The sequence below is a fragment of the Ceratotherium simum genome, chromosome 2 (assembly GCF_057802395.1).
Source record: "Ceratotherium simum simum isolate JZ-2026a chromosome 2, ASM5780239v1, whole genome shotgun sequence".
NCBI lineage: Eukaryota > Metazoa > Chordata > Mammalia > Perissodactyla > Rhinocerotidae > Ceratotherium > Ceratotherium simum.
The window spans coordinates 69,464,061-69,491,310 of record NC_141901.1 but is presented as its reverse complement, the minus strand read 5'-3'; the positions used below and the strand labels follow the sequence as shown (position 1 = coordinate 69,491,310).

The 27,250-nt window shown below is 36.2% G+C and overlaps 1 protein-coding gene across 8 annotated transcripts in view; it reads left to right on the top strand.

The window, feature by feature from the left end:
* The window catches only part of TLCD4 (TLC domain containing 4), a 102,662-nt gene extending 75,973 nt beyond the window's left edge, over positions 1 to 26,689 (top strand). For all 8 annotated transcript variants that reach the window (XM_087447018.1, XM_087447027.1, XM_087447010.1 and 5 more), the window contains exons 6-7: positions 3,744 to 3,817; positions 20,810 to 26,689. In XM_087447018.1, the coding sequence (XP_087303144.1) occupies positions 3,744 to 3,817; positions 20,810 to 21,128 (393 nt within the window). In that variant the 3' untranslated portion in view covers positions 21,129 to 26,689. The remainder of the gene's footprint in view (positions 1 to 3,743; positions 3,818 to 20,809) is intronic.
* Positions 26,690 to 27,250: the final 561 nt, after the last annotated feature.

The following is a 27,250-nucleotide window of genomic DNA, read 5'->3' as shown; positions in this document are numbered from 1 at the left end:
GAAATTTGGACACAGACGTGCACACAGGGAAAATGCCATGTGAAGGTTGGAGCTGGGCTCCCAGAGCCAAAGAACTACAAGAAGCCAGGAGAGAGCCCTGGAACAGATCCTCCCCTAGAACCTTTAAAGAGCATGGCTCTGTCGGCACCTTGATCTCAGACTTCTAGCCCCCAGAACTGTAAGACAATCAATGTCTGTTGTTTAAGCCACCCAGTCTGTGGTTCTTTGTTACGGCAGCCCCAGCTAACTGATACAGGCCTGGTAGAGAAGGGTTGTAAAAGCACCTATAGAGACTGAATCTCACCAGTCTGGAATGAGATGGGCAAGTGCATCTAAATCCATCGGTACTTTTTTCATCTTCCTAAAAGATACTAATGCTCAGTTGATAACAGCAGGCATTGAATTAGCTTGGACATACCACAGGAATGTACACGTTTTATTGTTCCCTGGATTGCTCTATGAAACTGAGTAAAAGTACATCTCCTGATTCAGAGGTTGCATCTAAAATATCCTGTAGTGACAAAGGGGGAAATTTTGATAATAGATGTGTTGGCTTCTTACAGTATAAACTAGAAAACTGATTCTGTCAGATCTTACCAACGATCATACTTTCTACAGTATATCAAATGATGCATCAAATCACAGCAACAAAAAGGTGTTCCCTAGGAGGTTCAAATTGAATTTTTGATTTCTATGAAGGTTACAAAGAAACTGCATAAAACATAAAAATTGTTGATATGTTGTTCAGATACAAATTAGACTCTGCTCATCTATCTGCATTTTCGGCAGACAGTGCAAATATAAACTTTGACAAATTCCATTCAGTGTATAAACTTCTTGCCAACGAGAAGGAAAAGATATTACCTGCTAAATGTCTTCCACACCTTGCATACAGCACTACTAAAAAGGGATATGATTTGCTTACCTCTGATATTGAGGCTTTCATAATGAAAGTTATTCTCATCTTTAGTTTCCTCAGAACCTGCAGAAGCGCCTAATGAGATTTTTGACTTTATAGAAAAGAAAGGAGACGGCTTCTGTAGACATATGCCTACAAGATGGCTATGATTGGGGCCTGGCCCTGTGGCGTAGTGGTTAAGGTCGCGAGCTCTGCTTCCATGGCCCAGGGTTCGCCGGTTCGGATCCTGGGTGCAGACCTATGTACCGCTCATCAAGCCATGCTGAGGTGGTGTCCCACATAGAGCAACTAGAGAGATGTACAACTACAGCATAAACTGTCTACTGGGGCTTTGGGGAGAAAAGTAAAAAAGGAGGAAAATTGGCAACAGATGTTCCTCAAAAAAAATAAAATAAAATAAAAAAGATAGCTGTGATTGTTGCCAGCAAATGTTGGCCTGCTATAAAATTGTATGTTCAAAGTGTGAGGCAAGAAGAATGTCCTTCTTTAATTTGGAAATAAATTGAGGATGAGAATGCAGAAAAGTATTATAGTAAAACATATTTATGTACTATTTCTCCAAAACTGTTTGGTGATCGTTGAGGAGGCCATAAGGAGCTAGGAAAGGATGAACTATCTGTACCTGAGTTGTTTGATACTATGTGCAGGTTGTGACAAAAACTCACAATGAAAAAATGGCTCATTTTTGAGTTCTGAACTCAACAATGTTACTAGAAAAGAGTAGCCACATTAAACAAGAATTTTTTTACTAAAACTGTAACTTATTTGGAATCCATCCAACCTGCTTTGGAGTGTTTAAAAATGATGGATATTTTAGAAATGGGTAGCTTATATGACAATTTATACATGCAAAGGACCTTACAGACAAACAGCTGGTCCACCCAAACAAGCTTGTAGATACAAAGTGGATTGACATTTTTAGAGAGCTGGAAACTTAATTCTTGTAACTCTAAAAGCCTGCTGTTAGAAAGTAAAATCTTAAGTATTTTATGGTCAGATGCATTTGTTGAGAAAATATTTAGCTTGAGGTCTTCATATTGAACTGATATCAGTCATGTGGGCTTCTAAGAGCAGAGCCACAAGTCAAAGTGAATTTTACATTTGACTGTAGTTGTTTTACTCCTGCAAAAAAAAAAAAAAAAAAAAATTAAAAGGTCACAGGCAGTTCAGAGAAGTATTATTGGGAAGAGGAACAAAGTGTAAAAATATCCTACTGTATCATGGATAGAAAAATGTCATTTTTTAAATTAAATATAGGTAATAACTGCTTATGTAATTAGTCCTATTTTATTTACATTCTCCTTTTAAAAAGTCTTACATTTACAGACTGTACTATAATAGGCTATACTGTATCTTACAGTATAGCCTATTAAATTTAAATATCCAACAAAAAGTTAAATAAAATGGCAGAAACATTATAAAAATAGTGTATTTTTTCATATATTTCATTTATTTAATTAGTTATATTAATTACTACTAATTGCCACTATTAGCTAGTCCTATTGTTTTGTTTAAATAAAAGTGTTTATTGTAACAGAAAAGTAAATAGTACAGAAAAATATATAATTTCAAACACTTATTCTTCGTATTTCTATGTTAGAGTAATAACACGTGCATAATCATTTCTTGCGTATTGTTGTCTGTTTTTGGACTGGTATGACTGTGTCCCGGTTGACTCTAAAAAGTTGACCACCCCTTGTGCACAGTGCTCATCTTGCCCACTGTCTTTGCCTCTTTGGCCATGCTGCTTCCCTGCTTCCTCATCACACTTAAATTTCACTAAGGACAGTGAGTTTGAGATTATAAAAACTTTAGATTAGTCTTGGAAAAGCTAATTCTTGTAATCTGGCTCTGAATTTTTATCCCTAAAATAATGTATGTGGAGAAGTACTGAAAACCTTCAAATAAAAAGCTCATTAATTATTTTTTTTTGTTGCTTTATGTTGTTCCATTTGGAAAGCAGCATGGTATAACCAGTAGGAAAATGTTTCTGAAGTTCCACGTCTATCTAATGTTTTGGGGGCAGGTAGGATTATTTCCTTTGGTGTGTAGTCATAATTTTGATTTAATTGGAAGTGATGGAATGACTTCATTTACCTAGTAACATTTTTTAAATTGCATACAATTTATGGAATGTATACTTTTGGTTTTCTTTCTAATGCTTGTTAACTCTGCTATACTTTTTGTATTATTAAATTGGTGGAATGTACTAGGCATTATGTTTCTAAATTCGGAAAGGTCACAAAAGTATGTGTTTTAGCTGTAGGATCTTGATTGACAAATGTATTTTTCAGGTCAAACATGATAGATAAGATTTAGCATGTGTTGTTATATTTGGCAAATACGCATCTGCTCATAGGCTTATGTGTTGTTATTTAGAATGTTAAGTATACTTTTGAGATTTTGAAGGTTCTTCTATTAATGGATATAAAAATGAGTTCCTATTAGGTATTTAATTGCTATAAAATTCCTCAGCTTCTGAAATTCACACTACTTTGATCATTATTTCTATGGTAATTTGAGAATGCCATCACTAAAGGCTATTTGCAGAATTCATGAGTTTAATGTGAGACAATCTGTTTTCATAAGTGAACATTATATACATAAGTGAACATGAGTATGCAATAGGCTGTCTTTTTAAAATATTGTAGAATTCTAATGACATTTCTAAGTTCTCATAAATAAGAAAATCAGTTTAGCAGACTTGGTCTGTTTTGATATTGATTGTTATTTTATGCTGAAAAGCAATTGACTATTTCTTCAATATTTGGAAATTTTGATAAGAATGTTATCCCTGACATTGTGTTTTATGCTTATCATCCAGAAGGATGGAGTGCTGGCATACATTGGGAATTTTCGCCTGCTTGCAGAACTTTCCAGCCCTTTTGTGAATCAGCGGTAGGTTACTGATATCATTAATTATTTAAAACTTGAGCCGTTGATTTTTAGCTTGGGGAAAATTTCTTTTTCAAGATCCTAAAGCTACTATATAAAAATGAGAATATATGATATGAATTTTTATCACCTTTGGACAAATGAGGAAACCAAGCCTTGGAAAGGTTAGAGAAACTTGTCCAAGATTCCCTACCTGGGAAGTGGTGGTCCCAGCTTTTGAACCCAGCTCTCTTTGCAGGATGGCAATGCTTTATTATACTTGGCTTCATCTTGGGTCCAGTTCATATTCCTGACACCAACTTCCTCCTTTTCCCAAATTCTGATATTGACAATATCTTAGTCCCTCATTTTTTGAAAATAATGTTTTTATTTCAGATATACAGAAACGTTTGAAAGATAGCACAGAAACTCCCTTATACTCTTCTTCTCATTTCCCCTGTTGTTAATATCATTACCCTGGAACATTTGTCAAAACTAAGAAACTGGCATTGATAGGTTACTATTAAGTAAACTCCAGCCTTTGTGAGATTTCATCAGTTTTTCCATTAGTGTCTTCTTTTTGTTCTAGGATTCAATCCAGAGTGCCATATTGCATTTAGTTGTCACGTCTCCCCATCTCCTCTGGTCTGTAATAGTTTCTTAGTTTTTCCTTGTTTTTCATGACCTTGACGGTATTAAGGAGTACTGTCCATCCATCTGTAGGATGTCCTTCAGTCTAGATTTGTCTGTTTTTCTCATGGCTAGACGGAGGTTATGGGTTTTTGGAAGAAATTGCATGGAAGTGTAGTGCCCTCTCGTCATGTCATATCAGGAGGAACGTGATAGCCACATGATATCACTGGGGATGTGAACTTGCATCACGTGGTTAAGGTGGTGTTTGCCCGGTTTCTCCACTATGAAGATTTTCATTTTTCTTACTCTATTCTTTGAAAGCAAGGTATGAAGTATAGCCCACTCTCAAGGGGGTGAGGGAAAGAGAAAATTAAGCTCTGCTTCCTGGAGGTAGTAGCTTGTTTTTGACAATGGATTTATTATTATCCTTCATTACCCTTATCTTGTGATTTAACAAAGTCTGCAGACATTTTTTCTGTGTAATGTTTAGCTGTTCCTTTCATTCTGTATCCATGGTCCTAGTGTAGGCCTTCAGGATCCCAGGGTGTAATTACTGCAACAGCCTTCTGACTGACTTCCTTAATTCCAGATTCACCCTATCTTCAGTCCTTTCCTCACAGCGCCACCAAAGTAATCCTTCTTGTGTTTCACTTTCGGTACCTTATTTTCTTATTGAAAACTGCATCTGGTTTAGACTCTTCTCCGACTTTTGAAGTTCTCTGTGATGTGCTCCATATGTCTCCAGCCTTATTTCTTGCTACTCATTAGAGTCAGTTTTGTACCCTTACTCTTTAGTGCACCTGTGGGTTGTTCTCACATTGCTTCCTTTATTCGTATTCTCCATTTCCCCTGCATCTTTGAAAAATTTACCCGTCTTTCAAGTCGTAAGTCAAACTTCCAAACCCAGGAAAGACTCCCATGATTACGTGCAGCCTTTTGTGACCTGGTACAGGGAAAACTTAGAGAATTGGGAATATCAAATCAGACTTTTATGAGTTGGAGGACTTACCCTGTATCAAGCCTTACTGATAATCTCAAGGATACAGGTAATCACGTGGCACTGGCAAAGCAGGGAGATGTTCAGGACCATCAACATAGCTCCCTACGTCCTTTTTTATTGGGCTCATTCTACAATAAGGTTATCTGTGAAGTCCTAAGCAGTATGTGTAGTTCATATCACTGATGTAGAAGGAGCTTTCTGTGTTATGAACATCTCCATTTAATACTCAGATGGTTACACAGCTTATGTAATGTTACCCCATAAATATGTACATTCCAGGTTTGTTTACCACAGCAATCCCAGACTGCTAAAGGCGTTCTGTAGATGAAGACTCTCCTGCTACAGATACCATTGTTCTATTTATCAGGAGATCTGTCATTAGTCTGTTTACCAGGCCATTAACCTGATTACCTGTCTTTTTTTTTTTTTTTGCCAAGGGGGCGGGGATCCTTCTACTCCAACACAGGCAAGAATGGATTGCAGATCTGCTGCCTAACCTGTTCTTTCCCAAGTACTTCTATAAGGTCTAATTTTGTTTGCCAGTGTTTCTTTTTTTTTTTTTTTTTTAATTTTTTGTTTATTGCAGTAACATTGGTTTATAACATTGTAAAAATTTCAGGTGTACATCATTGTACTTCTATTTCTGCATGGACTACATCATGTTCACCACCAAAATACTAATTACAACCCATCACCACACACATGTGCCTAATTATCCCTTTCACCCTCCTCCCTCCCCCCTTCCCCTCTGGTAACCACCAATCCAATCTCTGTCCCTATGTGTTTGTTTATTGTTGTTATTATCTACTACTTAATGAAGGAAATCATACGGTATTTGACCTTCTCCCTCTGACTTATTTCACTTTGCATTATACCCTCAATGTCCATCCATGTTGTCACAAATGGCTGGATTTCATCGTTTCTTATGGCTGAGTAGTATTCCATTGTGTATATATACCACAGCTTCTTTATCCATTAGTCCCTTGATGGGCACTTAGGTTGCTTCCAAGTCTTGGCTATTGTGAATAACGCTGCAATGAACACAGGGGTGCATGTACCTTTGCAAATTGGTGTTTTCAAGTTCTTTGGATAAATACCCAGCAGTGGAATAGCTGGATCATATGGTAGTTCTATCCTTGATTTTCTGAGGAATCTCCATACTGTTTTCCCTAGTGGCTGCACCAGTTTGCACTCCCACCAGCAGTGTATGAGAGTTCCCTTTTCTCCACATCCTCTCCAACACATATTGTTTCCTGTCTTGTTAATTATAGCCATTCTGACGGGCGTGAGGTGATATCTCATTGTAGTTTTGATTTGCATTTCCCTGATAGTTAATGATTTTGAACATCTTTTCATGTGTCTGTTGGCCATCTGTATATCTTCTTTGGAGAAATGTCTGTTCAGGTCTTTTGCCCATTTTTTAATTGGGTTGGTAGTTTTTTTGTTGTTGAGATGCATGAGTTCTTTATATATTTTGGAGATTAAGCCCTTATCAGATGTATGGTTTGCAAATATCTTCTCCCAATTGTTAGGTTGTCTTTTCGTTTTGTTGATGGTCTCCTTTGCTGTGCAGAAGCTTTTTAGTTTGATGTAGTCCCATTTGTTTATTTTTTCTATTGTTTCTCTTGCCCGGTCAGATGTGGTGTTTGAAAAGATGTTGCTAAGACCGATGTGGAAGAGCGAACTGCCTATGTTTTCTTCTAGAAGTTTCATAGTTTCAGGTCTTACATTCAAGTCTTTAATCCATTTGGAGTTATTTTTGTGTATGGTGTAAGGTAAGGGTCTACTTTCAATTTTTTGCATGTGGCTATCCAGTTTTCCCAACACCATTTGTTGAAGAGACTTTCTTTTCCCCATTGTATGTTCTTGGCTCCTTTGTCAAAGATTAGCTGTCCATAGATGTGTGGGTTTATTTCTGGGCTTTCGATTCTATTCCATTGATCTGTGTGTCTGTTTTTGTGCCAGTACCATGCTGTTTTGGTTACTATAGCTTTGTAGTATATTTTGAAATCAGGGAGTGTGATACCTCCAGCTTTGTTCTTTTTTCTCAGGATTCCTTTAGCTATTCGGGGTCTTTTGTTGTTCCATATAAATTTTAGGATTCTTTGTTCTATTTCTGTGAAAAATGTTGTTGGAACTTTGATAGGGATTGCATTGAATCTATAGATGGCTTTAGGAAGTATGGACATCTTAACTATGTTAATTCTTCCAATCCAAGAGCATGGAATATCTTTCCATTTCTTTGTGTCTTCTTCAATTTCTTTCAGAAATGTTTTATAGTTTTCGGTGTACAGATCTTTCACCTCTTTGGTTAAGTTTATTCCTAGGTATTTTATTCTTTTTGTTGCAATTGTAAATGGGATGGTATTCTTAATTTCTCTTTCTGCTACTTCGTTGTTAGTGTACAGAAATGCAACTGATTTTTGTATGTTGATTTTGTATCCTGCAACTTTACCATATTTGTTTATTACTTCTAAAAGTTTTCTGGTGGATTCTTTAGGGTTTTCTATATATAAAATCATGTCATCTGCAAATAGTGACAGTTTCACTTCTTCCTTTCCAATTTGGATCCCTTTTATTTCTTTCTCTTGCCTGATTGCTCTGGCTAGGACTTCCAATACTATGTTAAATAGGAGTGGTGACAGTGGGCATCCTTGTCTGGTTCCTGTTCTTAGAGGGATAGCTTTCAGTTTTTCACCATTGAGGATGATATTAGCTGTGGGTTTCTCATATATGGTCTTTATTATGTTGAGGTACTTTCCTTCTATACCCATTTTATTCAGAGTTTTTATCATAAATGGATGCTGTATCTTGTCAAAGGCTTTCTCTGCATCTATTGAGATGATCATGTGATTTTTGTTCTTCATTTTATTAATGTGGTGTATTATGTTGATTGATTTGCGAATGTTAAACCATCCCTGCATACCTGGAATAAATCCCACTTGATCATGGTGTATAATCTTTTTAACGTATTGTTGTATGCGATTTGCTAGTATTTTGTTGAGGATTTTTCATCGATGTTCATCAGTGATATTGGCCTGTAATTTTCTTTTTTTGTGTTGTCCTTGTCTGGTTTTGGTATCAGGGTAATGTCAGCTTCGTAGAATGAGTTAGGGAGCTTCCCCCCCTCCTCAATTTTTTGGAAGAGTTTGAGAAGGATAGGTATTATGTTATAATCTTATATCTTCAAGAAGATAATCAGTTCCTTGGGCTTAGCCATTGAAATTTTTTTGAAAAATAATTCTGCAATCCTCAAAGACTCTGATAATGTGAAAGTATACAGGAAAGAGCATGTTCTTCAAAGTTAAAAGATTTGGATTCAAATCTAAGGTCTCCCACTTACCGTTGTATATGAGTGGAAGATTATTTAACCTCTCTGAACCTTAGTTTTCTTACCTATAAAATAGGGATAATGATTCCTATAGGCCTCATAGTGTGTTGTAAAGATTCAGTGAGATTATATTTGTAGAGCACCTGGCATAGTGCTTGTCATTCAGTATATGTTCAGTAAGTGCTAAATGTAGAGTATGTTCAATATGCCAAAACCTAGTCAACACTGGAAGTGCAGAGCTTATATCTGATTTCTCTCCTTTGTCATATCTTTTGGCTCTTTAACAATGACAGTTAGGCTTCCTTCTCTGTCATTTTGCTGGAACTGTTTAATTAGAGGCACCAGTGACTTCCAGTTTTAAAATCCAATGAATTCTCTTTGTGCCTGTCTTCATGTCTCTCTCTGTGGACTTGATGCTGTCGATCCACTCATCCTCCTAATGTCCAACTCCCTTCGCTTTCCTGACACTGCACTCATCTGGTTCTTGTATTTCTCTGGCCATTCTCTCAGTCTTCTTTGTAAGAGACACTTCCATAAATGCTGGTGTTCTCCAGGGCTCTCTTCTGGGCCCACTGATCTTCCCTGTGCTTCTCCCTGGGTGGATTCTTTTACTTTTAAGGTTTCAGCTATAACCTATTTGCTCACCTTGGTGTAGTGGACTATGCATAAGTTTTAGAATCAGAAAAACTCGAGTTGCATTCCAGCCTTGCCACTTACTTGCTATGACCTTGGACAAGTTATTTAACATCCTTGTACTCCAGGTGCTTTCTCTATAAAAAGAGCATATTTAATATGACTTACTTCTTTGTGTTATAGTCAAGTGTTTTCTCCCCCAGGTGGCTCATCAAATTCAACATATCTAAAATAGAATACAGCATATTTCCCTCTGTATTCTCTTATCTCTTCTTCAGCATGTGGCCCAGTCATTCTTTCGGGCCCCTGCTCAACATGTAGGAATCATCTTTTACTGTTTCTCTCTCACCCATATTTGGTCCATTACCAGGTCTACCATATCACTTCCCAAATATTTCTTGCCTGTGCCACCTCGTCTCCATTTCTGCTGTCAGTGTCCTAGTTCATCATCTCTTGCCTAGACTATACCAGCATCTAACCCCGTACTGTCCAATAGAGTAGCCACAAGCCACATGTGACATTTAATTTAATTAAAAGTAAATAAAATTAAAAATTCAATTTCTCAGTCTAATTTGTACCATTTCAAGTACTTCATAGCCCCATGTGGCTAGTGACTACTGAATTGGGTAGCACATCTATGGAACATTTTCATTATGGCAGAAAGTTCTTTTGAATAGTGCTGTTCCAGACCAGGGGTCAGCAAACTGCTCAAGGGCCAAACCTCCTGCCTGTTTTGTAAATAAAGTTTTGTTGGAGCACGGCCACGCTCATTTGTTTACCATGACTGCTTTTGCACGACAGTGGCGGAGTTGATTAGTTGTGGCAGAGACTGTTATGGCTGTCAAAGCCTATCATTTTGTGTTTATTCTCTGGCTCTTTATGGAAGAAGTTTGCTGATCCCTGCTCTAGACCGTCTACCTGCCTCCAGTCCTGTTCTCCTCTTCTCTATTTTTATCTTCCATGGTAATCTCCCTAAAACACAAAAATGAGCATGCAGCCCCCCAGGTTGAATCCTCTCAGTGGCTCCTGCTGCTTACAGGATAAAATATGGACTCTTTAATGTGACACGGAAAACTCTCCAGGTAGAGCTATCTTATCTCTTTCTGCCACATTTTCCCTCAAAAATCTCCTCTCACTCCAACTTATCCATTGCTGGAAAGGCCTCCTGGCTCCTCTCTTCCTTCAAGACTCAGCTCAAGGCTCATTTTCATCACTAAACCCCATCTCTTTCCAGCTGGGTTGGGTGTCTCTGTGCTTCCGTAATAGCGACGTACAGTTCTACCGTTATGATTAATATATTTTATTGTAAAGTTCTCTCTCTCTTTTTTCTGTTTCTTATTTATCTCTGCCTTTCATTAGGTCAAGGGCTAGATTTTGTTAAACTTTGTGTGGTCTAGTGTCCGCACATTGTCTGGCACATAGTAGCCATTTCATTGCTTTTTGAATGAATGACTCCCAAGAGGTGATCGTTTAAGCTTTAGCAATGTCTTTCTCTTGAATATGATTCAGACTGTGAGATTTTGAAGCAGGAGAAAATTAACTTTGATGCTTATAGAAACTTCAATTTGTTTTTGTTTGAAACTCTTTTTGAGCAATCATAAAATTAGAGATAGTTGAAGTTATTCTTTAATTTTATAGTAAAAAGTTATACTATACCTTTATCTAAAAGCTTTGAGTCTTTTGTAAATTAAGAAAATAAGAAGAAGGGTTGGAATGTGAACAAGAAATGGTATAATGGAGCAGCAAGGAGATTATAACAAAATTGAGCACAGCTACCTGAGCTGTTAGAGTTTTTCATAGTTGTCTTCTCTATAGTTTGGGGGTATTTTTAGGTTCTTTTTTAAAGCTTTAATAATTTAAGATGGCACATGGGATGCATATGGTGGGGTGTGGAGTGAAAGAGAACTGAAATAAAGCTTAGACACCTGGGCTTCAATTAAATTTCTGCTGCTGTTTTATCCATGCATCAGATTTCTTTTATGAAAAATATCTTAATGGTGATAACTTCTTTCTTGCCTAGATGCCCTTAACTGTTATGAGAACATATTTATGAATTGCTATTAAAATTAAATACCTTATAAAAACTTTGTACCTAAGCCCCTTAATATATTCATTCAGTATTTATTGAATACCTCCTGAGAACCTAAGTGTCCCAGACCCTGCCTTCAGGGAGCTTCAAGTATAGCGTCTGGCATCATGTCTATGTTTGAGAACATAAGACTTAAAATTATAAAATAATGAGCTAGTAAAATAAGAAATTCTGTGGAAAAGGGCAAGAAAAAAGGTGCTGGTGTTAATGGTATAAAACAGCAGTTCTCAAACTTGTTGATTTCATAAATTATTGAGGACTTGAATGAACTTTTTCTTTCTCTGTGCATTATATCTACTGATAATTACCAGGGTGGAAATTAAAACTGAGACATTTAAAAATATTTATCTATTAGTTCATTTTATATTAACAATAATATTTCATGTTAACATAATGTTTTTTTGTGAAAAATAACTACATTACCAAAATGAAAAAAAATTTAGTGGAAACAGTGTCATTGTTGTGCATTTTTGCAAATCTCCTTAATGTCTAGCATGATAGAATTCAACTGGGTTCTCAAGTCTGCTTCTGTTTTCAGTCAGTGTAAATGTTTTGGTTGAAGCACGTGAAAAAAATTTGGCCTCTCAGAGTTAAAAATGTAGTAGGAAAAGGGAGGAGTATTTAGTAACCTTTTCAAATAATTGTGTATATTATTCTTTAATGTTACACCAAAATATGCCAGGAGATAGTTTCTTAAGGGTTAGTTAAATGTGGAATCTGAAACCATATCAATGAACTTTTTGTATAGTCATATGCAAATCCATTGGTCTCTCCTGTGCTTTGAATCTTTTACCCATGCATAATTTTGTATCATCATGCCTTGGTCATTTGGAAAATATTGGTTCACTGAGATATGTAGGGCTTCCAAAGGTTGATGCATTTGTTGGATGATATAAAAAAATCCACATTAGTTAATATCACTCTTGATCTTATTAGAAAAGTCTGTAAGTATTGGGAGGCTGTCAGACTCACAGTGGCAGATACAGATTTTCCAAAATTCTGATTTTCATTTGAAAGTTCAAATCTTGTTATTGGCAACAAATATTTTCAGTTGCTTTCCTTGATGTGACACGCTCACTTTGTTCATTTTTGAGAAAATGTCTGCCATATACCCAAGTCTAAATAACCATAGTTTGTCAGTCATCCTTTCAAGTGAAAATGGTGTTCCATGGAAAAAGCAGGTAGTTTAGCTCACAATTCAAATCATCATCCAAGGGATTTTCCTCCAGACAACCGTTGTCCTTTGCAGTAGAAGTGCTTTATGTGTATATCCATTTTATCACACAGATATTTCAAAGGTCATGATTTAATAAAATTAATCATTTTTACTACTTCATCAAGGACATTCTTAAGTGAAACTGTTTTTTCCCTTTTTTAGTTTTTAACTGCAAGTGTGTGGCGGTAAAGAATACAATGGCTACTCTACCATTTTGTGCCGTTGCCATGACGCCAACAGTTGTATCTACCAGTGCTTTGCTCCATCAGTACAGAAGTCAGCACAGTGAAAAAAGCTGATAATATTTTAGTGTTATTATGAAAATAGTTTTCCCTTGTAGACCCCTCAAAAGTCTCAGGCATCCATGGACCACACATTTTGAGGGTTATTGTTGATTGATATTTGTCATGCAAGGCTTCACAGAGAAGGTGGGACATATTCTTAAAGTGTTTTAGGATTTTTTTGTGTGTGTGAGGAGATCAGCCCTGTGCTAACATCTGCCAATCCTCCTCTTTTTTTGCCAAGGAAGACTGGCCCTGGGCTAACATCTGTGCCCATCTTCCTCCACTTTACATGGGACGCTGCCACAGCATGGCTTGCCAAGTGGTGCGTCTGTGTGCACCCAGGATCCGAACTGGCGAACCCCAGGCCGCTGCAGTGGAGCACGCGCACTTAACTGCTTGCGCCACCGGGCCGGCCCCTAGGTTTTTTAAAACAGTGGGTGGGAGGGGCCCACCATTCAACGAGAAAGAAGTGAACATAAGTTTTTTGAAAAGTGGAATACAGGTGCTGTGTGAAAGAGAAACTATGTAGATTTGTAGGATCAAAGAGTATGTTTTAGGAGGAGGGTGGATAGACACAGAGGGTGTTGAATGCCAAAGAGAGCTGATTGAACTTGACCCAGTGGACAATGAGAATGTATTGTAGTGAAGAAAGTCATTCTCAAAATAACAGTGAGTAATTCTAGTTTTTGGTATTTGTAGGATAGAATGATTGTAAAACCAGAGGCAAAAGGTTGGGTTAGGAGGTTAGCATACAGCTCTTAGTTGTATGAATGAATGGTGTGATATCTAGTCCAGAAAATAAATAGGAGTCCAAATTAGGCTGTAGAGATAGAGGGAAGATGACAAAACAGAGATTTTGAGGGAAGAAAAAGTGAAATTGGCAATGGATAAGAAATTAGAGATAGAGAAAAGGGACAAATTTAAGATAAGTTCACCTTGGATACAGAGGACTGGGCCCATTTAAAGAGATGGAGAATTAGGAAGAGTAAGAGAGAAGGTGATGAGTTTGGTTTGGAGATGTTGGGTAAGAAGACAAACAGAGCATCTAAGTGGATATGTAGGAAGAGGTGGAGGGAGGAATTTTGGAATGATCAAATAGAGGTGACGTTGGAAGCCACGAGAGAAGATGGAATTTAAAAGATGAAGATGAATGTCTGGAATTGGGGATTAAGACAAGGAAGGGTAGATACAATGAAGGAGTAGTTTAGAAGTAGAAGGGGAACCAAAATAATACGGGAGCGGAAGGCAACTCTTCTAAAATTAAGTTCCTGAACTCCTAAATTTCCAGAGTTAATATTTATTAAATGCAAATGTTTACATGCCTGAAAGAATTACATTTGCAACCAAGATATAACTAGGGTCAGCTCATGGGCCGAGTCCCAGAAACAGTACAGCATCCAAATCCTTATTAAAGTTTTTCCAGGGATGTCAACAAAGATCCAGTTTGTTACTCACAGCAGCACTTCTTAAAATTCTCTTCATTCCTCTTGAACTCACAATATCTCTTGGACCCTGCAGCTTTCCCAAGGCTCGCTCAAACTTCTGACTCGCACCTCCCAACTCCTACAACTCACTGAACTAGTACCAAGTAGGGACTGCTTCTTTGCTCTCATCCTGTTTTCTCACTTTTTTTCTTTCTCTCCCTATCTGCAAGTAGCCGTGTCTCCTCTTTCCAAATGTGAATTAGACCAGATAATACCTTGTTTTTACACTATTTGTACTGAGTACCACACTATGCACAATTAACTCCCAGGAAACTTAATTGAAGGGTTCAAGTTCCTTTAGAAGGGCAGGGGGAGGAAGAAGTGCTGAATGACCAAAGACAGATTTTTCTCTGTGGGGTTGGGGGAGGATTACAAATACATATAATTTGGTATCTTTTCCTTTATGCCTGTCTTAGTAATAACTGTGGATGGTGGGTAAAAGAGAGTGTTTTTCTTCTCTCCTTCCTTCCCACATGCGTGTCTTCCTTCTCCCTCCTGCTCTGTTCCCTCTCAGCTTCAATACATATTTTCACAAACTGTTAGCCTTTATTTGTTGGAATGAAAGAGTGTTCTAATTAGGTAAGAAGAGGTAGATTCCAACAAAATCAGTGGTCCTTCTGACATGAGAGAAGAAGATAAGGACAATTATAGAAATATTATTTCATCTTGAATTAATATGTGAGTTCATTCCTTTGAAAGAGACTGGCTTAAAAACCAGGCAGGCACTAGTCACATGGAAAAATTGGCAGAAGATAAATATGGTGACTGTGTAGTAAAGCCAAAGGACAAGTTCTTTAAGTGTGGATTTGTAGATAATCACCTTTGCAGACAACGAAAAATTTGGAAAGTGTGTGAAGTGCTTGGAGAACAAGAAGCAGTATTGGCTTGTGGTGTTGGACTTGTGGCATCCAAGAGAAAAGGTTAGAAAGGTAGAGTCAATGGAGACCAGTTGGGTTATTGTAGTCATCCAGGTAAGACATGCTGAGGACCAAAAATCATAATGGCAGCAGTGGAAATGGAATGAATCATGGAAGGATTATAAAGAATTTTAGGAGATAAAATGGACAGGGCTTGGTTAGAGACTCTAGGAAGAGTCTAGGGTGACTCTAAGTTTCTGACTTGGATGACTAAGTCAGTGGTGATCCCATTGATTAAGATTGAGAGGATCAGAAGAGAAACAGGTGGTAAAGGGAGGGAGAGGAGGTTAGGCAAGGAATAGGATATGGGTTTTAGGCATATGTGAGAATTTGTGAGTTTTCAGGTGAAGATGTCCAGCAATAAATTAGAAGTATAGAACTCCAAGTAGAGCTTAAGAGAGGACTTGAAGCTAGAGATTTGTGTCAGAGTGTTGAGCTCCTGAGAATGGATGAAATGACCTTGGTAGAGCATATAGAAGGAAATGGTCCTTGAGAAGCACAAATGTTTAAGGCACAGGCAGGGGAAGTAGAGCCTGAGAAAGTGTAGTTAGGGAATCAAGAGGGAGTAGTGTCATGGAAATCAAGAGAGAAGAGAGGGAAGTATGATGGTTGGCAGTGTCATATGCTGCAGAAAGGTCACCTGGGATGAAGGCTAAGAAGAATCCACTGTCTTGGTTATGGAGAAGCCACTGGTGACCAATTTCTTTTGTAGGGGAATGCAGTCATATTGTACTGGATTGTGAAGTATAGCAAGAATGTCTATGAACACACTGTTGACTTCTCTTTCAAAAAGTTTGATAGAGAAGAGAAGCAGAGAAGGTGAGACTTTTGGTTAGGAAGAATTGAGCATTTTGGTAAGAGAGAAGAAAGAATTAGTCTGTAGATGGGGAACTAGATGGAGCAGGGGAAAGGGGATAATTGGTGGACTAAAGTCCCAGAAGGTGGGGTGGGATCCAGAGTACAGGTAAAGAAGCAATTAGCCTTGGAAAAGGCCAGAGAAACCTCTTTATCTGAGTATAAAGGGAAAGGTGCCTGCAAAGAAGTGTGGAGACCTTGGAGTCAGAGTTTGAAAATTCATGGTTGATGGACTCTAAAATCTCAGTAGTAGAAGAGGCCACTTCTTCTGATGGGATTGACAAGTAGAAGTGAATGAGGAAGAGAAGAGACTGAAGAGAGTAGACTGGTTTGGAAGCAATTCTATTGAGAATGTGGAGTTAAGTAAAAGAAACATCAAGCAAATTTGAGAATCCACCTGAAGTTCAGATCTCTTTATATTTGTGCCATTTATCTTAATATCAATATTGGTGAATAGTAATAGCTATTTATTGAGCTTAGTATGGGGGAGTTCTTACATGTGTTATAACAGCTTCGTAGTATAAGGGAGATACTATCATTATTCTCATTTTGTAGAGATAAAATTGAGACATAGAGATCAATAACAGAAAGAGGTAAGACCACACAGCTGCTAAGTGGCCGAAGCAGGCTTTGAACCCAGGCAGTCTGATTGCAGAGCACAGCAGTCACCTTCACTGTATAGGAAGGAAAGCTGGCTTGATGAGAGGTTGGAGATAGCAGGGTGAGTGGGAGAGATGCAGTGGCAAGAGACCTGAGGGTGCTCATGTGTGTTCTGAAGTTCACTGAGTTCAGGTAGATGGGAAAGGAAGTGAATCAAAGTCTGGAGCCTGATGATGAGGGAATTGAGAGCTGGGAGGTCAAAGAAGAGGTTTAGGTGGAATTGGGTAGGTGGAATATGGGATGCTAAGAGTTGTGATTAGAAAAGGTTGGGTTATTTGAGGTATAGTATTTCTGAGTAACCCCAAGACCACCATATATAGTCAAAGAAATGAAGGGCTGAGGATAAGAGGATGTTGACTTTACTGCTTCACTGACTTTTTCCTGTTTGTGATATTATTTTATTAATTTGACCATTGCTGCTGAAATAACTTCTCTTTTAATTGCCTTGAATAATCTAGCCCTTCTCTTTTCACTCTACATGTACTTATAAATTGTAATACACTTCTTATCCTACAAATTATTCCTATTAGATCTTTTAATCTCATAGTAAAATATTTTAAGGATTTTTTAACAGTTAATTTTTAGTTTCTGAGGTTGAACAATTTCTAGCTTAGTCATGACTAATTCAGTCAAGTTGAATACTAAGATACATGGATATATTTTACTACATTTACAATTTAATCTCTAAAATAATGAAGTAAAATTAGGCAAGATAGTTTTTTTAAGGAGGAAAAAGTAGAATAGAACAAATACTGACTGAATTTTTAAAAAACAAACTTTATTTGAGAATAATTTTAGACTTATAGAAAAGTTGCAAGGATGATACAGAGGGTTCCCTTATATCCCTCACCCAGTTTCCCCTAGTGTTAACATCTTATGTTAGTATGGTACATTTGTCACAATTAATGAAGAAATATCGATACATTATTATTAACTAAAGTCCATCCTATATTCAGATTTCCTTAGTTTTTACCTAACGTCCTTTTTCTGTCCCAGGATCCCATCCAGGATACCACATTACATTTAATTGCCGTATTTCCTTAAACTCCTTTTGGTTGTGACAGTTTCTCAGACTTTCATTGCTTTTGATGACCTTGTCAGTTTTGAGGAGTACTGGTCAGGTGTTTTGTAGAATATTTCTCAGTTTGGGTTTGTCTGATGTTTTTCTCTTGATTAGACATGGGGTATGGGGTTTTTGGAGGAAGACCACAGAAGTAAAGAGCCATTCTCATCGCATTGTATCAGGACTACATGCTATAAACGTGATGCATCACTGATGATATTTATCTTGTTCACCTGGCTGAGGTAGAGTTTGTCAGATTTTTCAATTTTAAAGTTACTCTTTCTACCCCACCTGCCTTCTATACTGAATTCTTGGAAAGGAAGTCACTATGCACAGCTCCCGCCACCTTGAGGAGTGGGGAGTTATGCTTCACCTCTTTGAGGGTACAATATCTACATAAATTATTTGCAGTTGTTCTGCACAAGATATTTATCTTTTCTCCCCAAATCATTCATTCATTCATTCATTTATATTACTATGGATTCATGGATATTTATTTTATACTTTGGGATTTGATCCAATACTACATTATTTTGTTCAAATTGTTACAGCTTTTGCTATTTGGAGCTCTTTCAGTTGGCTTCTGTGTCCCTTTGATGTAACTTAATCATTTTGTTTTTTGAGCACTTCCTTACTTTTTGGCACTAAAAAATACTGTATATTCATATTATATATTCTCTGTCGCAGCCCTAGGATCAGCCATTTCTCAAGGAGCCATGGTTCTTTTTATTGGAGAATGGTATTAGAATCCAAGATCTGGGCCCTAGGTGTGCTCATTGCTACTGGGGCTTCATTGTTTCTATGCCCTTCCAGCCAACAACCTGGAAACATACTAACCTGTGTATACACACTTACGTGTAATTATTTCTATACTTGTCCACCTATATATACATATTAAGCCAAAGATGAGTTCATACTGATGTTTCCAACTCTAATCCAGTATCATATGGATCAATCTAGCCTCCTCCCCTCACTTGTCTGTAACTTTCCACTCCAGCAATGAGAATAATGGAATGAATCCATCAAACAGATTTACTTATTTGTTAAATTCCAATATACATGTATAATGGTTTTAGAATTGTTAGCCTGTTCCGTCATGAGACACAACTTTACCAACCAGAGTACACTGCCTATGGACAGCTTCTTTTATCTTGAATCTTATAGTCTCCATTCATTTTGAAAGTTACTTAGATCAGCTATTTTTACCTCACGCCCTTCAGTGAGGTTATGTCATGTATTATAATGCAGTTAGATTCGTTTGTCACAGTCTACATTTCTGTCCTGGCATCCCCCAACCTCCTAATTGATTTTTTAAAATTTGTGTACACTCTTCATGCTGTCTAAAGGGTTTTGCCAAATGCGTAACATCATGTATCCACCACTACAGTGTCATACAGAATTGTTTCACCACCCTAAAATACCCCTATGCTTCACCTATTCTACCCTCTCCTTCTCTTCCTGAATCTCTGGCAACCACTGATCTGTTTTCTGTTTTTAGAGTTTTGCTTTTTCCACAATGTCATATAAATGGAATCATACAGTAGGTAGCATTTTTAGACTAGATTCTTTCATTTAGCAATATGCATTTAAGATTCATCCATGTTACAAGAGTTGATAGTTTGTTCCTTTTCATTGCTGAATAGTATTCCATTGTATGTATACAATATGTTTGTGTACCACAATTTGCTTATCCATTCACCTATTGAATAACATCTTGGTTGCTTCCGATTTGGGGCAGTTATAGATAAAGCTGGTATAAACATTTGTGTGCAGTTTTTTGTGTGGACATAAATTTTCAAATTAATGGGAAAAATACCTAGGAGTGTGATTGCTGGATTATATGCTATGAATATGTTTAGCATTATAACTTCCATACTGTTTTCCAAAGTGGCTGTACCATTTTGCATTCTCACCAGCAATGAATGAGTGTTCCTGTTGCTCCACATCCTTGCCAGCAATTGGTTTTGTCAGATTTACGGATTTTAATCATTCTAATAGATATGTAGTAGTATCTTATTTTAACTTACATTGTTCTAATGATAAATCATGTTGAACGTCTTTTCATATGCTTATTTTCCTTCTATATATCTTCTCTGACGAGGTGTTTAAGGTCTTTTGCCCATGTTTTAATTGGGTTGTTTTCTTATTGTTCAGTTTTAAGAGTTCTCTATATATTTTAGATATCAGTACTTTATCCTTATTTATATTTTGTAAATATATACTCCCAGTGTGTGGGTGTCTTTTCATTCTCTTTATGGTGCCTTTCACAGATCAAGTTTTTAATTTTAGTGAAGTCCAACTTATCAATATTTTCTTCTATAAATTGTGCTTTTGGTGTTACCTCTAAAATACTTTCACCCAATATCATGCAGACTTTTTTCTGTGTTTTCTTCTAGAAGTTTCATAGTTTTGCATTTTACATTTAAGTTCGTGGTCCATTTTGAGTTAATTTTTGTATAAGTTGTGAGGTCTCTGCTTAGGTTTATTTTTCTGCATATGGATATCTAGTTGTTCTAGCTATTGAGTTACTTTTACACCATTGTCAAAAATCAGTGGAGTATATTTGTGTGGGTCTATTTCTGGGCTCTTTGATCTATTCCATTGATCTATTTGTCTGTTCTTTCACTAGTGTCATACTGTCTTGATTACTGCAGCTTTATAGTAAGTCTTGAAAGTGTGAGTCTGCCAACTTTGTTCTTTTTCAGTATTGTGTTGGCTATTCTAGGCCCTTTGCCTCTCCATCTAAATCTTGAGGGATGTTCACTGAATTTTAAAGACTGAAAACTAAAATTAAAATGTTTAATCCTCAGAGATGCAGAGTAAATGTGATATTTATTTAAATTTTTTCCAGGTGGTTCTTTGAAGTTCTGAAGTATCCTAAGTTCTCCAAGGCTAACGTGATCAATGGAATACTCATGACGGTGGTGTTCTTCATCGTGCGCATCATCCCCATCCCTCCTTTGTATGGCTACATTTATTCTGTGTTTGGAACAGAAGCCTACATGAGGCTTGGATTTTTAATCCAATGTTCCTGGATCTCTAGTTGTGTTGTTTTGGATGTGATGAATGTCATGTGGATGATCAAAATCTCAAAGGGGTGCATCAAAGTCATCTCTCTCATCAGACAAGAGAAAGCCAAAGATAGTCTTCACAATGGAAAACTTGACTAAAAGTGGGCTGTTGATAAGCATACTTCATTATTACCCACATTATATCTACTGATAGATGAATTCTTGGCATGTTCTTGTGCTTCTTTATTAATTATACTTGTTATCCAGGGTTTCAGTGTCTTTTTGTTTTAACCTTTAGAACAGAAAAACTAAAAGTTAGTTTTTATCCCAAGATTTCTTTTCTGATTTTCTTCTGCATTATAAGCATGGGTAAAATCTTAAAGGTTTAAATAAAAACTTATAAATATAGCGGTGAATCTTTTCAGAATCTGATAACCTGCATTGGTATTCTCTGTGAAAAGATGACTATGCTTACTTGGTGCACTTGGTTTTATATCACCAATTTTGCTGAAAGAATGGGAACTGCTTTTAAATCTGTATATAGCTTTCAACATTTTGCTGTACCACACTCATTTCTTCCTATGGCTGTCAATACCTATGTAGGGTTTAATTTCTACATTGTTGAAATATTCTTTTTCTTAGGCTATTAGAAGTGATATATTTTTCATTTAGATATGCTATCATCTATTAATGATGAAGTATTTTACTTACTTTGGGACATTTAATTAGTTCAGACATGGAAAATACTTCTTGCATTTTTAGATTTTTCAGACATCATTTTATTATTTCTATTTTTAGCATTTTATCAAATTGTTGCTTTTTCATTTTATGTAAGGCTTAAGACAGATTTTATAGAGCTCCTTAAGAGATGAATTTCTCCTTTTAAAGATGCATGTTATAGATGACTATTTAGGCTAATAGGAGGAATCATTAAGAAAAAGCTTTAACAGTGCTGTATTCATCTGCTTCCCTTATACTTTTTCTATGAAAAATATATTATTTCTGTTCGCAAAACTTCCCCTGAGTTTAGAACCCAACATCATCAGCACCAGAGTCTTTGCAATATGTATTTATCATGCTCCTGAGGTAGGCCTCCTCTTAATGAGACCAAAACTACAAAAAAAAAAAAAATCAGTATTCATATTTTACTCACAGTTTATACCCATGCTTGTTTAGTCAGCATTTTGAGTGCTTTGAATTTCTATCTTTCCTAAAGGACAGGAAAAAAATAGATAATTTAATCCAAGTATTCTGATGATCAGTATTATTGTCTTATATGATGACAAATGACTGGTGACTATGGTTTTTTGTTTTTGTGTGTGAGTATATGCTTGCTTTTGCTTTGGTTCTTGCAACCCAAATATAGAATTATATAGTTAGCTATTATTGCCTTTATTTATTTTTCTCAAGCACTTGACTTTATGATTGTTCTTACCTAAGAAAAAAGAAATTTAATTTAACCAATGGTGAATACTTGAATTTGACTGAACTCAAACCGAAAGATCTAATCCATTCAGTTTCTCAGTTTGAAGGAGAATGTTTGACTCTCTTTCGTTGTTCATGTTGTGCTGATGAAGGAAGACTAGCTGGGTGTACCAAATTTTTCGTTTAATTTGATTTCATTTGATTTGGCTGTCCAAAGCAGATAGAGCCTGATACGTTTTAGAATGTTTAAAGAAGGTCATTGAAATCTCAGTCAATAACTAAGTGATAAAATGAGATTGGCTTATACTCGGTACACTTATCTTTGAAAGACGTAAAGCAATGTAAAATACAGGTGTTTGTTTTTAAAGCTACTAATATTACATTGATGATTTGTTACAAATTGTAGTGCCTTCCACATCACAGGCACTTAAACACGTATTGGTTGTATAGAGGGGGTAGGAAAGCATGTGGTTTTATCTTCTTCCTTGCTTGCTGTTTTGCAAGAAAACCAGTTTTTTAAAAGGAAAACATTTATATTAGGAAACTGTTTTGGAAATTCATTCCTTTAGAAAGTAACAAAACATGAAATAAATATTTTTGACTCTTTGAATATTTCTGTAGTTTCTGAACACAGATTTTAAACCCACCATCAAAATGATATTAGAAAGCGATAATATTAGTGAGTTTCCATTTAGCAGTTTCAGTTTTTATAGTTTCTATTTCATGCTTAAAACTTCATTTTTACTTTCATTGACAGCACCTTTCCTTAGTGTAGCTGCTCATTAAATAAGTACATTAAAAGTGTCAATGTTTTGACCTGGTTTGTTATTCCCTTAGTCAGCAATTCTTATTTTATGCTGGCTGCGTGACAGCCAGTTCAGCACCCAGAGTCAATATCCAAACATAGATTCTACGTATTTACTCATACAACAGACATGAAATGGAAAAGACGCTACAAACTGCCCCTGCTTCAAGTCTGATCTGTACAGGAGCTATACTTGGCTGTTCTGTGATTGTATCCACCTACCTAAGAAACAAGTCAAGACAGAACATATCATTTATCAAACGATGAATTTTTCATTCATTAAATGACAAATTTTTGCTAGACATTTTACTTATTAAGTATTTTGACTACATGGATTAATTTAAATGATTCTATTAGGCACTCTGATATTTAACAACTGTTAAAATATTTATACAAAATAAAAGCAAATTGGTACAAATTTTTAAGCAACTCTATTTTTATAGAAAAGGATTAGGGACAACCTGTAACTATCAAGATGTTCTTTGAATGTGTAGTAGACTGGAAAATAAAAATTCTTACAAAATTTTGAAAATGAAGGAAAATCAAATAAATAGTATGCAAGATCATAAATTCTGCATTAGATATTTTCTTTGGGAGAATTTAAAAATTATGAGCTTGAGTTTATAGAGTTTGCATTCTTGTGTCTAAAATCTTTTTAATAAGTATTGTTTGCATTTGTTTAAAACTCAAAATGGAGTTATGTATGAGTGCAAAGAAATTAACTCCTGCTTTAATTGTATCCTGATATGTTATAGTAAGTTGAAATGTAATTTTTATTCCAACTGTTTGATTTTACTTCAAGGATTAGCCCTATGTTAAGAGAAATAATAATGTCTTCACCATTCCTAAGGGTGACTCATATACTGTGGAGGACCCAGTACTGTTATAAAGGCCTAGTGTTAAAAACTGCCTAGTTTATAGGTATTTGAATCAAATTCTTTTCTAAATTTTAATAATCTATTTGACTCAAATCAAGTTTTCGCTGTAGTATCAGTTTTAAAATTGTACACTTTCTCTGAGGTGCGTTGGGCATATGGAACATGGTTCTTCACCGGTGTGAAGAGCCAGCTTTACTGTCGGTTACACCATTTGTTACCAGGTGTTTAGAAATATTTTTCTCATGGAGATATATAGGGGAAAGTATGCTGTAATATTCATGTTTGTTCTGTTTCATTTTTAAAGGAAATAAACATGTTCCAAAAGACATTATTAAAATAAATGTTTGAACAAATTTCAGTTTCCAGGTTACTCGCAACTCCAAATATGTAAGTATATATTTGAATTGGCTTTAAGTGGTTTAGTCTGTTGGATGAAATAGAAGAGTCCATGTAATTGTTGACATTATCAATTATACTTCATAGAAGACTATTTATGTGTTTTGGATCCTATAAGAAGCAAACTCATATAATTTTATCAGAAATGTGGCACGGTGTTTCTCAACAGGTACAGACCAGCCCAGCAGTGAGACCCTCTCCTGTCTCACTGTGTCAGGAGGCCCTGGGCACACACACACCTTCCCAGCCTTAACCACAGCTGGTTGACGACAGACACACTAAAGCTACTGAAAGTGAGTTCTGACGTTAAACACATATGACATGGATGAGAACAGTGAAAAGCCAGCAGGAGCTGGAGTTGGAGGAGACACCATGACTGATGTTCCCTGAAAGCCATGATGCTTCTCCCTCCATCTAGAAGTTTTTTCTCTGAATCCTTCCAGCCCTTCCAACTCCTCCTCCTAGTACCCTAAAGGCTTCATCAGCACTTCCCTCCCTTATGCTAACACCTTTCTATGTCAACTTCTGAGGCCTCACCATACCTGCAAGCTTCCCAGTCTATTGTGGCAAATTTATAAGTTTACAAATATGTTCTTTCATTGAAAAAAACTATTGCAGTAAGTTTAAGTAGCAATCAGACAACCCATAATTTACTAAGAGGCTAAAGGAAGTCATTTAGCATTTAATAAGACTTGTTTACAACATGAAGCAAAGCTAATAATGTTATGGTTTTACTGAGAAACATCTGTGGTCTCTTTTTCTTAAACTGGTTTGGCAATAAGAGCTTTAAAGCATGTTTCAGCTGGGGATTCATTGTAGGCGTGTAAATTATCTAAATGTTCTCCCGTAGACCCTACAACAGGAGGAAGAGGCACTGAAGTAGCTCTGTGTTAGGAGGGGGTGGTGGTCTGTGGCAGCATTGTTGAGTCCTGCTCTTTAATCGAGCAAACTTAGTCATGGTCATGTTACTCTTAAAACAAAGTTATCAGCAAATAGATTATGCAAGGTGTTTCCCAAAGTACAACCTCCAAGGACTTGAGCCCTATCCCTTTGCAGCCTGGACCTCAAACTGCCTCGACTAGCTTTGATAATAGGACATACTTTATTGGAGGATATTTTGGATAGCAGCAAAGAACTGAAGGCAGCTGCTAAAGATTGGTTTGTTTGCATTGAAATGTTTACACCGATTCCCTCTGAGCAGTAGACAGTTTTGCTATCAGGCCCTATATTTAAGACCAAAAACAGAAATATTTCTAAATTTCAAAGATAGAAATACAACACCTCTGGCTGGAAACGCGTTCATCTTCATCTGTATATTTTTTTCTTTATATCTTTATGTAATTCTTTCTGTAAATGTGCATTAAGGTATTTGCTACTTCTTGGTGAATGAAGTCTAAAAATAGAACTATAAATAAAATATACTATATATTTTTCTGTTTCTTGCTTGGTTTGCTTCCACTATGATTGTGTCTACTTTTTACTTAAGGAATTTTTACATAGATGATACTCTCTTACTAACTTGTAACTAGGATGAGTTATGAGATTTTTTGGTAATTATTAGAATTTGTAATAATAACTTTTAGACATAGATTTAATTCGAAAAAGTTACTTGAAAACTGCAGTAACTATGATAGCTATAGAGATATATACACAATTTTTTTCTGAGAATATATAACATTAATATTTAATTGTCATAAAGATTTTGGAAATCTTTCAAAATACATTTAACATTTTGAGAACACACCTTCTAATTTATTTCCATAAGGCTGAAGATGTTTTGTTTTATTTACAAAATGTAAGACCTGGTAACTTACAAATCAGTGTTACTCAGACTTATCAGCAATTAAAATAGCAATTTCGTATTTTTTATTTTGGTTTTTGGTTGTGCTTTATTTGTAGGGATTAATAAATACCTTTAGGTATTTCCCTTAAAATTTCAAAATGTTTGTATACTTTATTTGTGTGCAATTTTAAAGTATATGCAAATTCTAAGCAATAATCTGCATGTTATACAAGGTTGGCATTACTTTGTCATGACAATTTTGTTTAATGTTAATTTTGAGAATGTGTCTAAAATCAATATCTTATATATAAATCACCCCTCCCCTCCAATGAAAACCTTGGGATTGTCTTGTGTTAGAACACTACTATAATGTGGTGCAAAGCTTTGTATTTTGTGAAAAAATTTAATAAAATCACAATTACTTAGTGCAAAAGTTTGAGTCTGCAAGATGTACATTTTAATAGTAATTAATGAATAGATTGATGATAACAATTCCTTTCCTCAAATCAAACCATCTCTCCTAGCACCTGAATCCTAAAGTTAATATTTATTCTTCAAGATGCTTGTTTATCCCTTTCCCTCCCTTCTTTCCCTTCTTGACTCCTTGAGGTCCCAGTCTTGTAGGAAATGAGAAGGCATAGCAAACATTTTAGTCATGTTCGTTAATGGAAGGAATGGCGCTGTCTAATCAATAGGTTCTTTTAGATTAAGTAGGACTTTGGCAGTTATGTTTTTAATCTCCTTCCCTTTGTCCCTTAGGCCTCTCATATGGTCTCTAGTGTTTTTTGCCCAATGTCTTGGCTAGAATTCCTACCTTCTCAAATTGCCTGGGGTCTTAATTTTGCATCTTGGTCCAAGAATATCCAGTAGATCAGGAAGCAGAGTGCTAAGTGAGTAGAATACTGAAGTGGTTTGGCCTTTGGAGAATATCATGAGTCATGCTTCAGAACATGCTTAAAATATTGTGTCAAGACTGGCAAAGGAACAGCTGAAT